The sequence below is a fragment of the Eubalaena glacialis genome, chromosome 9 (assembly GCF_028564815.1).
Source record: "Eubalaena glacialis isolate mEubGla1 chromosome 9, mEubGla1.1.hap2.+ XY, whole genome shotgun sequence".
In the NCBI taxonomy this organism is placed as follows: domain Eukaryota; kingdom Metazoa; phylum Chordata; class Mammalia; order Artiodactyla; family Balaenidae; genus Eubalaena; species Eubalaena glacialis.
This window is the reverse complement of record NC_083724.1, coordinates 118,000,269-118,018,503: the sequence shown is the minus strand read 5'-3', so window position 1 is coordinate 118,018,503 and position 18,235 is coordinate 118,000,269. Positions and strand designations below refer to the sequence as shown.

At 37.4% G+C, this 18,235-nt stretch overlaps 1 protein-coding gene across 2 annotated transcripts in view; it reads right to left on the bottom strand.

Annotated features, from left to right (window-relative positions):
- Positions 1-18,235, bottom strand: part of GLRA3 (glycine receptor alpha 3) — a 191,011-nt gene that overhangs the window by 63,576 nt on the left and 109,200 nt on the right. For both annotated transcript variants that reach the window (XM_061199482.1, XM_061199483.1), the window contains exon 5: positions 11,847-11,929. In XM_061199482.1, coding sequence (XP_061055465.1) covers positions 11,847-11,929 — 83 coding nt within the window. The remainder of the gene's footprint in view (positions 1-11,846; positions 11,930-18,235) is intronic.

Genomic DNA, 18,235 nt, shown 5'->3' with positions numbered 1-18,235 from the left:
TGATGAGTCTGGCTAATGGTTTATCAATTTTTTTTATCTTCTCAAAGAACCAACTTGTAGTTTTATTGATCTTTGCTATTGTTTTCTTCATTTCTATTTCATTTATTTCTGCTCTGATCTTTTGATTTTTTTTCTTCTACTGACTTTGGGTTTTCTTTGTTTTTCTTTCTCTAGTTGCTTTAGGTGTAGGGTTAGATTGTTTGAGATTTTTCTTTTTCTTGAGGTGAGACTGAATTGCTATAAACCTCCCTCTTAGAACTGCTTTTGCTGCGTCCCATAGGTTTTGAGTCGTCGTGTTTTCATTGTCATTTGTTTCTATTTATTTTTTTATTTCTTCTTTGATTTCTTCAGTGATCTCTTGGTTATTTAGTAGTGCACTGTTTAGTCTCCATGTATTTGTGTTTTTTACAGTTTTTTTCCTGTAATTGATTTCCAGTCACATGGTGTTGTGGTCAGAAAAGATGCTTGATATGATTTCAATTTTCTTAAATTTTCAGAGGCTTGATTTGTGACCCAAGATGTGATCTATCCTGGAGAATGTTCCATGTGCACTTGAGAAGAAAGTATATTCTGCCACCTTTGGGGGGAATGTTCTATAAATATCAATTAAATCTATCTGGTCTATTGTATCATTTAAAGCTTATGTTTCCTTATTTATTTTCTCTTTGGATGATCTGTCCATTGGTGTAAGTGGGCTGTTAAAGTTCCCTACTATTATTGTGTTACTGTTGATTTCCCCTTTCATGTTTGTTAGCATTTGGCTTATGTATTGAGGTGCTCCTATGTTAGGTGCATAAACATTTATAATTGTTATATCTTCTTGGATTGATCCCTTGATCACTATGTAGTGTCCTTCCTTATCTCTTGTAAGAGTCTTTATTTTAAAGTCTATTTTATCTGATACGAGTATTGCTACTCCTCTTTCTTTTGATTTCCATTTGCATGGAATATCTTTTTCCATCCCTTCACTTTCAGTCTGTATGTGTCCCTAGGTCTGAAGTGGGTCTCTTGTAGACAGCATATATATGGGTCTTGTTTTTGCATCCATTCAGCCAGTCTGTGTCTTTTGGTTGGGGCATTTAATCTATTTATATTCAAGGTTATTATTGATATGTATGTTTCTACTACCATTGTTTTAATTGTTTTGGGTTTGTTTTTGTGGGTCTTTTTCTTCTCTTATGTTTCCCGCCTAGGGAAGTTTCTTTAGCATTTGTTGTAAAGCTGGTTTGGTGGAGCTGAATTCTCTTAGCTTTTGCTTGTCTGAAAAGCTTTTGATTTCTCCATCGAATCTGAATGAGATCCTTGCTGGGTAGCATAATCTTGTTTGTACGTTTTTCTCTTTCATCACTTTAAGTATATCCTGCCACTCCTTTCTGGCCTGCAGAGTTTCTGCTGAAAAATCAGCTGATAACCTTTTGGTGATTCCTTTGTATGTTATTTTTTGCTTTTCCCTTGCTGCTTTTAATATATTTTCTTTGAATTTAATTTTTGTTAGTTTGATTAATGTGTGTCTTGGTGTGTTTCTCCTAGGGTTTATTCTGTATGGGACTCTATGTTTCTTGGACTTGGGTGACTATTTCCTTTCCCATGTTAGGGAAGTTTTCCACTATAATCTCTTCAAATATTTTCTAAGACCCTTTCTTTTTCTCTTCTTCTTCTGGGACCCCTATAATTTGAATGTTGGTTCGTTTAGTGTTGTCCCAGAGGTCTCTGAGATTGTCTTCAATTCTCTTCATTCTTTTTTCTTTATTCTGTTCCTCAGCAGTTATTTCCACTGGCTCACTTATTCGTTCTTCTCTCTCCGTTATTCTGTTATTGATTCCTTCTTGTATATTTTTCATTTGAGTTATTGTATTGTTCTTCTCTGTTTGTTTGTTCTTTAGTTCTTGTAGATCTTTGTTAAACATTTCTTGTATTTTCTCAATCTGTGCCTCCATTCTATTCCCAAGATTCTGGATCATCTTTACTATCATTACTCTGAATTCTTTTTCAGGTAGATTGCCTATTTCCTCTTCATTTATTTGGTCTTGTAGGTTTTTACCTTGCTCCTTCATCTGTGACATATTTTTTGCCATCTCTTTTTTTTTTTGGTGGGTGGGCTTGTGTCCCTGTCTTACTGGTTGTTTGGCCTGAGGCTTCCAACACTGGAGTTTGTAGGCTGTTGGGTAAAGCTGGGTCTTGGTGCCAATATGAGGACCTCCAGGAGACCTCACTCCAATGAATATTCCCTGGGGTCTGAGGTTCTCTGTTAGTCCAGTGGTTTGGAATCAGAGCTCCCACCGCAGGAGCTTTGGCCTGACCCCCAGCTCATGAACCAAGATCCCGCAAGCCGTGTGGGGTGGCCAAAAAAAAAAAAAAAAAAAAAGGAGAACAGTAACAAAGAGTAAAAAATAAAATTAGACTAGAAAACTAATAGATATGTTAGTAAGAATATAAAAATAAAAATATACATGAAACAACAGGAATGTAAAACAGAACCACAATAGTGAAAAAGAGGAGAAGGGAAAAAAAAAAAAAGGCGGAAAAGTCCTTGGTTGTGGGGGGTGGGGCTTAGTCAGGGGCTGGGTTTAGGTGGTGGGCGGGGCCTATGCTTAGGACCCACAGGGCTGGAAAAGGCCCTGGGGGGTTGTGGGGTGGGGCTTAGGCTGAAGCCCCACCCCCACAGAAAGGGCCCAGGTGTGCCTCTGGTCTTAGAGGGCAGGGGACCTGGCCTGAGAGCCCAGTAGGCTTCCTTGGCCTGAGTGGGTGGGGCAAACGCCCTCCGCTCCTCTCCCCCTCCTCTAGTCCTGGAGGGCCCCTCCTGCCTGCCTCTCCTGTTCTCCCTCCCCCATCCCTGTCTCCCTCCTATGCCCTCAGGACCCACGCGGCCTGGAGGGAGCCTCTGACAGCACAGGACTCGGCCCGAGAGCCCGGCAGCCTTCCCCAGTTGATTGGGAAGGGGAAACGCTCAGCACGCTCCCCCCTGATCTGAGCCCTCGAGGGTCCCTCCAGGTGTGGGAACCCCTCCTCCCTCCCAGCCACCCCACAGGGAGTGGAGTCCTGTCTGGCCTCCACTTCTCCTTCCCTTTCAGTCCCCCTATGTCCTACCGGTTCACTTGGGGGTTCCTCCCATCTCCTTGGGCATTGAGGTCTCCCCCACCAGTGTCTGGCAGGCGCCCTAGTCGTGGGGAGACACGAACTCGTCGTCTTCCCATGCCACCATCTTGACTCCGCCCTCCACCACTCAGTTTTATATGTTATCAGCAACAAATGCACACAAAAATTGGGGTGCAAATTACATACTATTTTTAAAATTAAATAAAACCCTTAGTTAAAAGCAGGGCTTCATTGTAGAATGTTCTCTGTAGCATATATGATTGAATATTTTATTAGGTTTCTACTAATGTAAATTTTGGAAATGCAAATTTTCGTGGTAATTGGCCTGTATTTTCTGGCTGGGCTTTGAGAGTGAAAAATGAGTACTAGAAAGAAAGAGAAATAAACTAACACAATTTCTTTACACTCCAAAGCAAGCATTCACAGTATTTATTTCAGAATTCTCTTGTGAGGTTGAATGAAGGATATTCTAGACCAGAGGAATAAATGGTATATTGAAATTCTGGATTTTATAAAAGCAGTCAGGTAAAACTCTGTTGAGATTTGAGGAGTAAGTAGACTATGGAACAGATCTTTAGATTTGGTAAGGGAAACGTCTGAACTTGGGCCATATAACTGGGACCACAGTCTTTCCTTTGGCTTCAATGGAATTCTCAATGATGGGATTTAGCATTCCAGGTTAAACTAAGGGTAAAATTTCAATTTTACTGTGGTTACTTCATTTTGATTTTAAATGGCAGCAGAATGAATCACTATGATAAACACCATTTGAATTGCAGTGAATACATTTTTATTTATACCTATTTATTGAATAAAAAGTAACATTGGTTTTCTAATTTTTTTGAAGTTCAGTGAAAGTGCTGTATGAATCTATACTCCATGAGAACACTAGATTAATCATATTTGCCAAAGAGCCTTTCAGAAACATATTGTTAAAATGTCAAAAAGAGTTCTTCATTGTCTTTCTCTGTTTTACTCTTTCCTTCTCTCCCCCAGTTTTTCTTAAACTCAATGACACCGTCTTTCTTTTACTCTCATTTGATCTTCATTTTTAATAGTATCTTCAGAGATCTCATTTATCTTCTTGTCTCCAAGAAACATTTCTATCCTTATTTCTCTATTTCCACAACCATTCCTAATTCAAGCTTTATTGAAAAAAGTTCCATAACCTAAAATAAATTTCTAATTGAATTAGTTTCACAAGAAACACAGCACATTTAAGCAGAAGTCAGCTTCTGCACTACTTTTTCCATGAATCACCTGCTCTTTTCTAATTTATGTAAATGAGACAAGATTCAACACTCATGATTGAGAGAAAACTTGGGAGAATCATCTTTGTTTCATTCTTATGCAAGTCATTGAAAAAGTCTGCAAAATGTTCTCTGTTTTTTTTCTATTACCGTCCCAGCTATTTGAACTACTCATTAATTTATGATGAAATTAGCTATCCATATGGATTTCTTTTCATTCTCTTTTTCAAATAAAGCTTTTGCCTGAGGTTCTTTTCTGATGCCAGATCAGTAAATGTGACCAGAAAAGATAGAGTAGCTCAGGATTTTCCCAAAGTTTTGATGCATACATACTGTCATTTAATACCAAGTTTTTCTTTATTTCTTCTTTAAACAGAGAGTCATTTAGTACCTGCAGTTGGTTTCTAGATATATAATTGTACAGTAATGTATGATAATTTGTTAATCTATAATAATTTATAGTAATTTTATGTTGTTATTGATTCTATTGCATTTTAGTCAGAGATCACACTCCATCATTCATTGATTCTTAGGAATTTATCAAAGCTTCCCTTGTGGCTTACTACATAATTTTTGTAAATGTTCTTGCATGCTAAAAACAAACAAAACTATAAGTTTTCTATCTATAAATTACTTAATTGTTTTGTTCATATATTTGTACCTGTATCTTCAAATAAATTATTGATAGATCTATTTTTTTTCTTTTTTTTTTAATTGGAATATAATTGCTTTACAATGTTGTGTTAGTTTCTGCTGTACAGCAAAGTGAATCAGGTAGATCTATTTTTAAAAATTGTAGTTCTGTCTGCTTTTGCTTCCTATATTTGGAAGTTATATGGAAGACATTTTCATAATCACTATAGTTCTGTTTCTTTACCAACATGTTATCCAAGTGTTTGTACCTTATGATTTTTCCTGTAACTTATTTTTTTCTGATATTGAAATTATTATCCTGGACTTTTTAAAATTTTATTTTATTTATTTATTTTTTATACAGCAGGTTCTTATTAGTTATCTATTTTATACATATTAGTATATATATGTCAATCCCAATCTTCCAATTCATCCCACCACCACCCCCTTCACTTTCCCCCCTTGGTGTCCATACATTTATTCTCTACATCTGTGTCTATTTCTGCCTGGCAAACTGGTTCATCTGTACCATTTTTCTAGATTCCATATATATGAGTTAATATACGATATTTGTTTTTCTCTTTCTGACTTACTTCACTCTGTATGACAGTCTCTAGGTCCATCCACGCCTCTACAAATGACCCAATTTCATTCTTTTTTATGGCTGAGTAATATACCATTGTATATATGTACCACATCTTCTTTATCCATTTGTCTGACGATGGGCATTTAGGTTGCTTCCATGACCTGGCTATTGTAAATAGTGCTGCAATGAACATTGGGGTGCATGTGTCTTTTTGAATTATGGTTTTCTCTGGGTATATGCCCAGCAGAGGGATTGCTGGGTCATATGGTAATTCTATTTTTAGTTTTTAAAGAACCTCCATGTTGTTCTCCATTGTGGCTCTATTAGCCTGGATTTTTTAGACACATGTCTCTGATATGCATTTTTCTATCTTCCCCAATTTTTTGCACGGTGTTTAAAAAAAATTGTTTAGTTGACAACATATTGTTGCATTTAATATTTGTTAACATCTAGCTTGGGAATCTATTTTGCTCTATGCATTTAACCTTTGCAATGATTTTAATTATAGTAATATTGAGAGCTATCCTTGTTCTCTTTCTGTGCTTCATATATACTATATATTTTTTACAATTTTTTTATTGTGGTATAGTTGCTTTACAATGTTGTGTTAGTTTCTGCTGTACAATGAAGTGAATCAGCTATAGGTGTACATATATCCCCTCCCTCTTGGACCTCCCATCCCCCCGCATCCCACCCATCTAGGTCATCACAGAGCACAGAGCTGAGCTCCCTGTTCTATACAGAAGGTCCCCACTAGCTATCTATTTTACACATGGTAGTGTATATATGTCAATCCCAATCTCCCAGTTCATCCCACCCCCCCTCCCCCCGACCATGTGCACACGTCTGTTGTCTATGTCTGTGTCTCTATTCCTGCCCTGCAAATAGGTTCATCTGTACCATTTTTCTAGATTCCACATATATGCGTTAATACACTATATTTGTTTTTCTCTTTCTGACTTACTTCACTCTGTATGACAGACTCTAGGTCCATCCATGTCTCTACAAATGATCCAGTTTTGTTCCTTTTTATGGCTGAGTAATATTCCACTGCATAGATGTAGCACATCTTCTTTATCCATTCATCTGTCGATGGATGTTTAGGTTGCTTCCATATCCTGGCTATTGTAAATAGTGCTGCAATGAACATTGGGGTGCATGTGTCTTTTTGAATTATGGTTTTCTCAGGGTATATGCCCAGTAGTGGGATTGTTGGATCATATGGTAGTTCTATTTTTAGTTTTTTAAGGAACCTCCGTACTTTTCTCCATAGTGGCTGTATGAATTTTTATTTCTTTTATTTTTCTCCTTTCCCACATTTCATTTGGTGAAACAGTAATTTTTAGTTTTGTTTTGAAAGTTATTTATTCCATTTTTATTCTTTGATGTTATCCTTAGTTCATAGTTGTTTTTTGTTTTTCTCAGTAATTTCTATCAGAAGATTTCTCTTCCCCTCGACTTTCCCTGCACGTCTCTTTCCAGAACCTCTCTTTTCCATATACTAGGACTTTTGTATCATTAAGGCTTTAAGTCTAAGTCATGAATGTACACTTTTAGGGGTGTGGAGTCATCGCTAGTTTAGAAAATATATACTTTCCTAAGTTATTCACTCAATACTGTTCTTCCCTTAGTCATTTTCTGCTTTGTGCTAACAGTATGCTATTAACATATGCTTATCACCTTCATTAGAATTACTATATTTGCATAGATAATTCCTCAGTTAGTCCTTGAAGTCCTTCCAGACAGGGACATTTTGTATCACCAACATATTATGTGGAATATATTAGGTATTTGATAGATATTTTTTGATTGGTACTTAAATGAATGAACACTCCCCAGGTCATTTAAAACAGTCCTGACAAGTGACATCCTTATTAAACATTTATTGAATTTAAGAAAGTTGGATCATCACAGGCCATTAAGACTTTTGGCTTTTAAATTATATTTCTTTTTGTTTGTTTTCCATGCCTCTAAACCCAATTTGTCTACTTTTTCCCCTTTGCTGTCATAATTTATTCAACAGTAGATGTTAAGTTTCTTACAGCATTTCCTTTACAGTAGGTTGAACTCTTAAGGCTTTTGTCATTTTAAGCCACTATTTAAAAACAAAAAAAGATGTGAGTAAAGGCTCTAAAACAGTTTAAGAGGGTTTGTAAATTGATACAGCCACTATGGAGAACAGTACAGAGGTTCCTTAAAAAACTAAAAATAGAACTACCATACGACCCAGCAATCCCACTACTGGGCATATACCCTGAGAAAACCATAATTCAGAAAGAGTCATGTACCACGATGTTCATTGCAGCTCTATTTACAATAGCCAGGACATGGAAGCAACCTAAGTGTCCATCGACAGATGAATGGATAAAGAAGATGTGGCACATATATACAACGGAATATTACTCAGCCACAAAAAGAAACGAAATTGAGTTATTTGCAGTGAGGTGAATGGACCTAGAGACTGTCATACAGAGTGAAGTAAGTCAGAAAGAGAAAAACAAATACCGTACGCTAACAAATATATATGGAATCTAAAAAAAAAGAAGGTCATGAAGAACCTAGTGGAAAGACGGGAATAAAAACACAGATGTAGAGAATGGACTTGAGGACATGGGGAGGGGGAAGGGTATGCTGGGACGAAGTGAGAGAGTGGCTTGGACATATACACACTACCAAATGTAAAATAGATAGCTAGTGGGAAGCAGCCGCATAGCACAGGGAGATCAGCTCGGTGTTTTGTGTCCACCTAGAGGGGTGGGATAGGGAGGGTGGGAGGGAGACGCAAGAGGGAGGAGATATGGGAATATATGTATGCCTATGGCTGATTTACTTTGTTATACAGCAGCAACTAACACAGCATTGTAAAGCAATTATAGTCCAATAAAGATGCTAAAAAATAAATAAATAAATAAAACAGTTTAAGAAAAACACCTTGAAGAATTTGACTTCAGTAGCTTTTACTCTGACAGGATTTTCTTAGCATCTGCTAAAAGAGTTTAACAAACAGTATCTCTAATATGAGCTAAATTAATTTCTAATAAGGGGGCAGGAAGTGTTTAATGACTGAAATATGAAAGGGATACTTGAGGCAGTCTACCAACTCTTGATAAAGGAATTAAGAAATAAGGCGGAGGCAACAAGAGGCTTTGATTTCCCGCGTTGGGTTTTTGATTGATTTGGAAATGTTCTGGGAAAGGCAGGAAGACGAAAGGTCTTGTTACATGAGCACGTGTGTCTGCAAAATAGCCCAGGATGTTTTCCTTATTCTAAAGAAGTCCAGTGACCCAGCTGTCCTTAGGCCCTGTACTCTCTCATCTGTAATAACTAACATTCATGGAACTACGGATTTCACTCACTGCTACCACTTGCTCATCATGTTCCCCCTTTTTCTTAAAACTTTTTGGAATCCAGCTTTGAGCCTCATCATTCTAATCATATTTGTCTTTATCATCAATAAAAATGACTTTTTTCAAGTACTTTAAAAAAAAAAAAACACCATTTCACAGCACTTGATGCTCTTAAACAGATCTCCTCAGCTGCCCCTTCTCTTTTGAGATTGCATGATTGCGATTTTAATTTGCTATCTATGACAACCCCTTGACTGGAATTCCTTCCAACAACCTCGAAATGAAGGCCTTTGTTAAGCGTTCGCTCTTCTTTGTGTGTTTGTTTTCATCTCTGCATTCTCTCCGTTAAAAATTTCGTTATGGTTGAACCACTCTGTAGATGGCTGTTAATAGTATGTCTTCAGTTCTCACTCTTCCCTTTGGCTTTACACCTAAATTTCCTGAACTGCAAATATATTAAGATTGGATTTATCAATATTCCCTTCAACATTTACTTATTCTATGTTTTCTTTCTCTGTCAGTATTTCCAAAACGATTCTACCTAGGAAAACTCTTTAGCTCTGACTCACTCACTCCCAGAGCCTTTGCATCCACTTTGTATTGAAGTGAATGAAGAATGGTGGAATATGCGCCGCCCCAAATATGCCACTTTAGCAGAAGGATTATTTTGAGCTAAAGGCACCTGAAAAACAGCAGATTCAAGAAGACCATTCTAAACTCCCCTTTTCTTCCTGAAAACTGTAGATAAAAACTCCCACGTGAAAGATGTGCTCCCCGTACCAGGAATCAAAGCCAAGAGAATTCTGTACACACAGACCTTTTTAAAATAATTCTCATCTTCCTTTAGTTTCCCCACACAGTCTAGGTACTTTTCCACAATTGCTTCTCTTTGTTCAACCTGGTATAAAAGCATTTAGGTTTGGCCACTTCCTTGAGTAGTCATCTCCTTATGATTCCACGTTACATAAAACTTAACATTAAATAAATGGGCATCCTTTTCTTCTGTTAATCTGTCCTATCTCCGTTTAATTTTCAGGCCCAGCCTGAAGAGCCTAAGAAGGTAAAGATAACATTTTGCCTTCTCTACAGCATCAACCTGTACTGTTCCTACCTTCCACATTGTTCCTTTTTGTCCCTACTTTTATTCTTTTTGTTGGAATATTATGAAACCTTCTTAAATAACCTTGGTTCCTCTGGCTGAGAGAATCTTTAACAGCATAATATTGACCAACTCATTTTCTTGCTCCTACATCTTGAATAGCTCCTCACTATTGGATAACATCCAGCATCCTTGGTTTAGTAATTAGGGAACCAGTGTGTCTTAGACTATTTTTCTTACGATTTTTTTTCTCGATACTCTCCCATGTACCTAATTTTGCAACCAAGAAGCCTGTCCTCAAAATGCCTTCCTGGGGACTTCCCTGGTGGTGCAGTGGTTAAGAATCCACCTGCCAATGCAGGGGACATGGGTTCGAGCCCTGGTCCAGGAAGACCCCACATGCCGCGGAGCAACTAAGCCCGTGCGCCACAACTACTGAGCCTGCGTGCCACAACTGTGCCTAGATCCCACGCTCCGCAACAAGAGAAGCCACCGCAATGAGAAGCCCACACACCGCGATGAAGAGTAGACCCCGCTCACGGCAACTAGAGAAAGCCCGCGCGCAGCAACGAAGACCCAACGCAGCCAAAAATAAATAAACGAATTAATTAATTAATTTTAAAAAAATGCCTTCCTGGTACAGTTAGAAATCCACACTGCTGGGAATCCTGTATTGCTCCCCACCGCCACCCCGCATTTTTGGCTAAATAGCTCCCCCAACTAAAACTAGATTTGTATTTTCCTTTCATTTAATTTAGTAATTTGTCCATGGGTATGATTAATATTTAAGAACTACGTATAAAAGTATTGCATTTGAATTTAACAAGAAGGCGATATTATCAGAGAAACAGGTATTTCCACTTCCTCACTTTAATAAGAATCACCAAATGTGGAGGGCGGGTTGCATCCCCCCACGACATAGGCACGCCATCTAGTGGCAGCTCCACCGCACTACAGACCTGGCCTCTGAGGCCTGCAAGTCTGAAGATCCACCTGCAAATTTTTCTCAAGGAATATGTCAAACAGAAATTTTTTTTCTTGATATAACATAGTATAAGAAGAAAAATATTGCATAATGCTTACTTTCTGTATGGCATTAAACACCGAAAACCAATTAAGTTTGGGCTGATTCTATAGATAAGTGCACAGAAACAGAAGGACCTGAAGTTTTCGTGTGTTAACATTTAATCTGTGATGCACACGGATCCACTTTGAAAGAAGAAATTTAAAGAAACGCCTATAAGCTTGGATAAATCTCTGATAAAGTGTGAGAAATGTCTTTTCTCCGGAGATAACACACAACACAGCCAGCAGTGTACTCTCTGAGTAAATACTGAGGGGGCGACAAAACGGTTCAGAGTAAGCATAGCCTTTGAAGCCAGATGGTTTCTTGTTACCACCTCCATAAATTGGGGCAAAATCACTCAAAGTGACCATTTGCATATGTGGAAACATGGGGATAACAACATCTTTGTTGTGAGTATGAGAAATAATATATTCAAAATGCTTGGACTACAGCAGACACGCCATTAAAAAGAATGGTAGTTTGTCTTTAATGGTTATCATCCTTTTTATCTTTGATTTGTATAGAGAGAATAGCTGTTTTTCAAGCTTAAAAACTGTTATTTCTCGTCCTGAATTTACTTCTTTATCACAGTATAGAGTGCATGTGCTGATAGACATCATTCCTTTCCATACTATGTAGAGGATAACATGCCCATTTAGTAAATGTCAGACAAAAACAATGACAAAATAAATTATCTATATAACCCATCAAATATACATCTACTCTCTTTTTTTAAAGTATTCAGGAAAAGGAAGTTGTTCCTACTTACAGCTTTCCAGTTGCATAGTACAGGTTTGTACATCCATTGGAAAATTCTTGAGATCCATTGGGCAGGAGAGCGTTAATGTCAATCTGAAAGAATTCAAAGTAATAAATTTTAAAAGAAATGTATAATATCATATTAATATTCTATTGTTCGAGGTACAATTGGAAAACCACGTTGCTTTGGTAATGACTAACATCTACTCAAATGAAATTTGCTCCAGCTTGGGTCTGTTATTTACTGCAAAACAACTGTATCCTTTTACATCAATCTGGTTGGGGGGGAAAGAAAAGCTGTATATATAAACGTGCAATCACGTTTATTTATTTATCTATTTATGTTTTCCTTCAGAGAGGGCTAGAGGTATCTGAGACCCTTAAAAAAGATATTTGAGTGTGAGTTTTATAAAACGAATACCAAAGGCCAAAGACACACTTCTCCCAAATCACTGGGACAGCATCCCTGAGGAGGGAAGGAGAGCCAGGGTTTGGAGTATGAGTTGTGCAAAGGCTGGGTGCAGGGAAGCAGTCTGTCTGACAACTTTCATCGTCTTTGTAACTACACTGAAGAACTTCTCAGTGAACACCCAGAGTAAAAAACTCAGGATCTGGAGGTCTCCAAAATTCTCGGTATTAGAGAGGGCTTCCCTGTCATGGAATTAGAGCATGTCACCAGATCTTATCAGGGCCACAAAATAGCCCTCTCGAATACGTGTGACACAATTCCATGCTCAACAATTGAACTTCTGATGTGGCTTCCCACAAAGTGAGATGACCTGATGGTCACCCCGGCGTTCCACCCACTTTTCCCCCTTCCAGAGAGCATTAGTATGTCGGCATTCCAGATAATTCAGTACTCTTGAATGTCTTTTCCTTCGAAAAGTATATTACTGAGATATCTTCAAGGATTACCAAGAATTTGTAGTTTCCGGACGTGAGAAAAAGAGGCCCAGATCCAAACAAACCTAAGTTTATTCAAACGAAGTTCTTTTCAGAGAACTCTCTAGCCAGCCCCTTTTATTGAAAGTTTTCCCATTGAAATGCAGTATATTAGTGGGCACCTAGGCTGAGTCATTCACATAAACTCTGTGATCATAGAGTTTATGGTCTCAGATCACTTCATTTCACTCTATTTCAGTTTTCACATCTCCAAAAGGATGATAATAATACTACTTACTCTGGAGACATGTTGTGACCAATACATGAGTTAATACATGTAAAACACTCAGCCGAGTGCTTGACACATAGTAAACACTAAATCAACATTAGTTATTAAGGATTACTAGTACATTCTCCCAACCCCAGACTTCCCCATCTTCTCCTCCCCCAAATTATATAGGATGCACACAAAGATGACTGAATTAAATCACTGATAAGAAACTATTTAAAGCTTGAACAAAAAATAGCCATCAGCTCCACTAAATGTAACCACATTCTCCAAAGTGACATTTTTATGTAGCCCATAGACATAAAGTTATAATGATGTATGTTTGACATTGAATACTCTTGGTGGGGCCCCAGTGACATCATTTGAGAGACATAAACGGACAGATGTGAAGCTGCTGGATTTTTAAGAGTCCCCGGGGATCATCTGACAATTCATTCAAGTCAGAGTCCAGAGCACACTAAAATAGTTCACAGAATTTATTCTTCAAAAGCAGTTTTCTCCTAACTCAGCTAGGTTAAGTGATCTTGTAAGTGTGATCTTGTCCATTTGCAAAGTTCTCTCTTCAAAAGGCAATTGTAAAATCAGCTAGACACAATGTTCTCTGTCTTATAAAAGGGTTTATTAGAAGTGTATGAACAAATACATTTTGAACGTACACCCATTAATTTTCCAAACATCCAAGGCTCTCTGGCCAGCCAGTTTCAAATGTTGGCTTAGAGAATTAATTCTGTGACCTTTTGTATGGAAGTAAATAGCATTCTCAGAATCTTTTCCAGATCTCACCATGCTTGTGATGTCAAATTCATATCCTAGCTGTTTTTCTGGAGTAAAAAAAGAGACATTACATAATTCTTAAAAAAAAAAAAAGACCCCGGAAGGAATTATTTGGCAAAGAAAAACACTGTTTGTAGAACTTCTGTCATAACTCATATCCTGAAAAAGTCTATTTATTGACTTTCTTTTTGTTTAAGGTACAATACAATTGCTTCTTTAACAGCACAGGGATGAAAAAAATGTGTCGCCTTGGTGAATGTGATCCTGAATTTCTTTATCAAAACATTACATATAAATTAAAGATTTGTCCTGACCACATCAAAAGAAAACTAAATCAAGAGGTAATTAATCGCATTCTCCTGTTTTGGAAATATCTTCTTGTGTAAGAGAGGACACAGAGTTCTCTTTTCTGAGACAAGACACACAAACAGGATGTGCGTTTTTTTAATTTTCCCCTTAAAAATTCTTGGCTTAGTGAAGCAGTAATGTTAAAAAAAGATGACTATAATCTATGAGAAACAATTCATCTCATTAAAATCAAGGTATTACCCATTTTCAAACAAACATTGCCCAGAGTATGCTGTCTATCTCAACCATTAATTGAAGTATTAGAAAAGGCTTTCTGACTCCACTTTAAGTTCCTTATGCAAAAGATAAGTATTTTAATAGTTTTTAATATTTCTAAATTTAGTGTTATAAGGACAATTGCCTCTTAGCTATCAGCTTTGAAGTATTATCTGTAATATCATACTAGGTGATACAACTGTTGCTTACTATGTGGTAGGCACTATTTTAAATACTTTATATCTGTCTCAACTCATTTATTTCTTAATATGAATTTATAAGACAGGTAAGCTACATTACCTTTATTTAGAGATGAGGAGATTAAGAGGTTAACTCACCTGATATTACAAAGCAGAAATTGATAGACCTGAATTAGACGCTCTGGGGGTCTATGCCCTTAACCTTTAAGTCTACTGCCTTTCAAAGGCATCAGAACATTTTTCATGAAAATGAGTTATCTAATTAATATGACTTTTAAGATATATATTTCTATAACACAAGAAATGATACATTTCACACACTATTCGTTATTAAATGTAAACTATAAGATACATAAATGATTCTTCCCCCAAAAGTCAGTAAACTTTAGAAAATATAAGGAATTTGCCCATGGATTTTACATATTTGCTTGAGTGATTTGATATTTTATCATGAATAATTCTACAGAGTAAATAATTCTCAGGAGAGATTAGATTGTTGGAGCGCTAGAAGGAACACTGGTACTAGCGTTCTAACTGGAGTTTTGTTGTCATCCGATGATAGAGACGATCATAAAGCTTATTAACCCATCACAGTGCAAACTCAGTATTGTTGATGGTCCCTTCAGGAAGCTGATATAAGCTGTGGACCCCTTCAGAAAAATATACATAATCACACACATGCAGAATTCTCCTTACAACATATATTTTATGGCATTGTAAATTGATTTCCTTTGAATAAACAGCCTCTTAAAAAGCATCTGTTGAAATAAGTTTGCCTTGTCTTTTTAAAAATTAATGTCTGTCAAAGTTCAAAAAATAAGTCCATATTGTACAAGGAAACTTTAATTCTTTTCACAACTGAATTTCAAAGAAAGTGGTTGTATTTAACTTAAGTAAAAGTTGAAATTGTGCTATGATCTTTGACAACTCGCCGTGTATGGTATTTTTGATGTAAAGTTTCTTCTTCGTATTTATTTGATGGTTAATGCAATAATGCTCTGCACTGTAAGTAGTAGGGTTGGATGTCCTGGTACATATTAGTAGTATCAGTAAATGAAGCAGCAGATAATATTTAACTGCCCGTGATGTGCTTCCATTATCTTGTGGATAGGATGTTACCATCCCCATTTTCTATTGATAAAACCAAGGCTTAGATAGATTGATAATTTGCAAGAGTCCTCAAATTTGCTAATTTATGGATTCTGGAAAAGACCAGAACTTAAGCTTTTTTTGGGTTTTGTTTTCTCTTTGGAAAGATAAAAATTAAGATCTTTAGTGCTAATTGTACGCCTGGCACTATCCGGAGTGTTTTACATAGATTATTTCAGGCTCAAGGTGATTAGTATTTTCACCATCATGCATGTAAGAAAAATGAGCCTTTCATAGGTAAAGAGACCTGCCCCAAATCACAGCTAGTAAATCACAGATTTACCTCCTCCTGGGTCTACCAAGACGGTAAGGCCCTGACAATACTTTCACCTGAGCCATTTCTCATGGCTGTTTGTGTAGCTGCTGATTTTGAGAGGATGAGATAACATTCCCCTGGACAAAGAGAAGGCTTGCTTACAGCTTGCTATAAAAGCAGTGGATTCCCCACACTCAGTGTTCCACAGCTGTGAGGCAGACCCTTGGGTGTGTTGTGCCCACCTGAGCCTGATGTATTGTTCCCACGAGACCTGAGGATGATGGGGAAGTTGAGCAAAGACCCTGAGGCTCCTGCTGCTTGCTGGCAATAAGGAATAAATTCCTTTGTCTCTGGCGCTGGAGTCCTGTGTCTGCAGCCAGCACTCATGAAATATTGGGTCGGCCAAAAAGTTTGTTCAGGTTTTTCCGTAACATGTTATACATACATACATATGATACATAATAGGCTAACTTTATAAGTAGAATAAAATCAAATCCCAAACTTGACAATCTAGAGTCATGTGTCTCACCCCAACACCCTCACTTGAAAAGCACTTCATTTAAAAAATATCAGTATAATTCATGGATATCACTTAGAAGTTCAGACAGTTATATAAAACATACCAAAATCAGCTGTACCTTTGCCCTGCCCATCCCTATCCCCAGTTCATTTCTAGCTCCTCAGAGGCAGCCTTCTTTAGATATGTGTCTGCAACTTACATTCATATATTTAAATTGCTATCACGTTATGCTTGATTTTTAAAATTTGTGAAGGTGTCTATTAAATTGCTACAAAGGAAGATAAGAATTTACTGCCCTTATACCACACTCTGTGTACACTTAACTCTCCAGCAGAATTCGAAATTCAGTTATGTAAACATTAATGGTTAAATTAATATGCAGTGTTTACATGTTGTGAATATGTAATTACTGTTCATGGTGAAGCTTAGTCATTTGCTGTAATTACAGCGCTTGGATAGCATTTTGTTTTCCCTAGTGTTAACAATTGTCTCATTTTAATCATCTCTTCCGTTTCTATTCCCTACTATTACTTCACACTCAACAAACTCCCTTTCAGAACCAAATCCCTCTCAGTGATTAAACAGAGCAGGCAATGGATCAATTCCTTGCTTTTCATAGAAATCTCATTTCTTTTTCTCATCTTCCTTTCTGGTCAGATATTGAACCTCTGTATTGATACTCTGATTTTCATATCCTTTCCTTCTGATTTCCTATTTCTTAATATCTTGATTCTACTTCTTGGCAGATTTCTTCACTTCATTTGTTCTTTGCAAGAACAAATATTTGATTGATGTTTTTTCCACTTTGGTTTACTATTTGACTCCGTTTCTCCTTTCCTAAATGTCTCTTATTTCATGCCTGCTGTTGTATCATCTGTCCAGAGATTTTTTTTTTTTTTATGGCTTTTTCTGCTCCCTGCATTTTCCCTTGAGTCATTTCTTTGTTCGTTTCTTTAATTTTCTTCTCTTTGCTCTTTATTTCCTCTGCATGTGTATTCTGGCCTCTGCTTCTTTTTTCATTACTGGTCCTATTGCAGGATGTCCTCCAATGTCTGTTTATATTGAAGAATGAGGTACTAAAAACTATTTGGAGTGCAACTAACAGCAGATGATTCATTGAGTAATGGTCTTCACCGTAGGATGGCTGCCCAGATTTTTCACTGGTGCTTCCCCAATTGTCTGTACATCTTTCCTCTTGGGCATTTTAGGGGGAATAGGAATATCACCATTCCGTGTGCAGAACTCACAGAACCCTCGTTTTCTTGGGGTGATGCTTCACCACGGATGCCAGTTGTGCCTGGAGTCCCTACTCTCCAGAAGTTCTTGGCCCAACTTGTGGAGGTTTTCTGTCCTCCTGCTTTCTGCCCAGTTCAGAAGGCAAAAAGTTAGATCCTAGTCTGAAGAACACGGGCAAGAAAATCAGGATAAAGGACTCACTGTCATTCCTGCTTAGGTTACATCAACTCTTTTTCTTTATCTCCTTTCTAGCCCCCATTTTCTTATTTATTTATTTAGGCTGTGCCAGGTCTTAGTTGTGGCATGTGGGCTTCTTAGTTGCGGCACGCATGCAGGATCTAGTTCTCCAACCAGGGATCGAACCCAGGCGCCCTGCATTGGGAGTGTGGAGTCTTGCTCACTGAACCACCAGGGAAGTCCCCTAGACCCCATTTTCTGAAGTCCTACCTGCCTCAAATTTCTAAAAGTTTGAGGATATTATTTTCTTCCTTTTGCATTCCCCCACTTTGGCTTAGGTTTTGGTTATCTC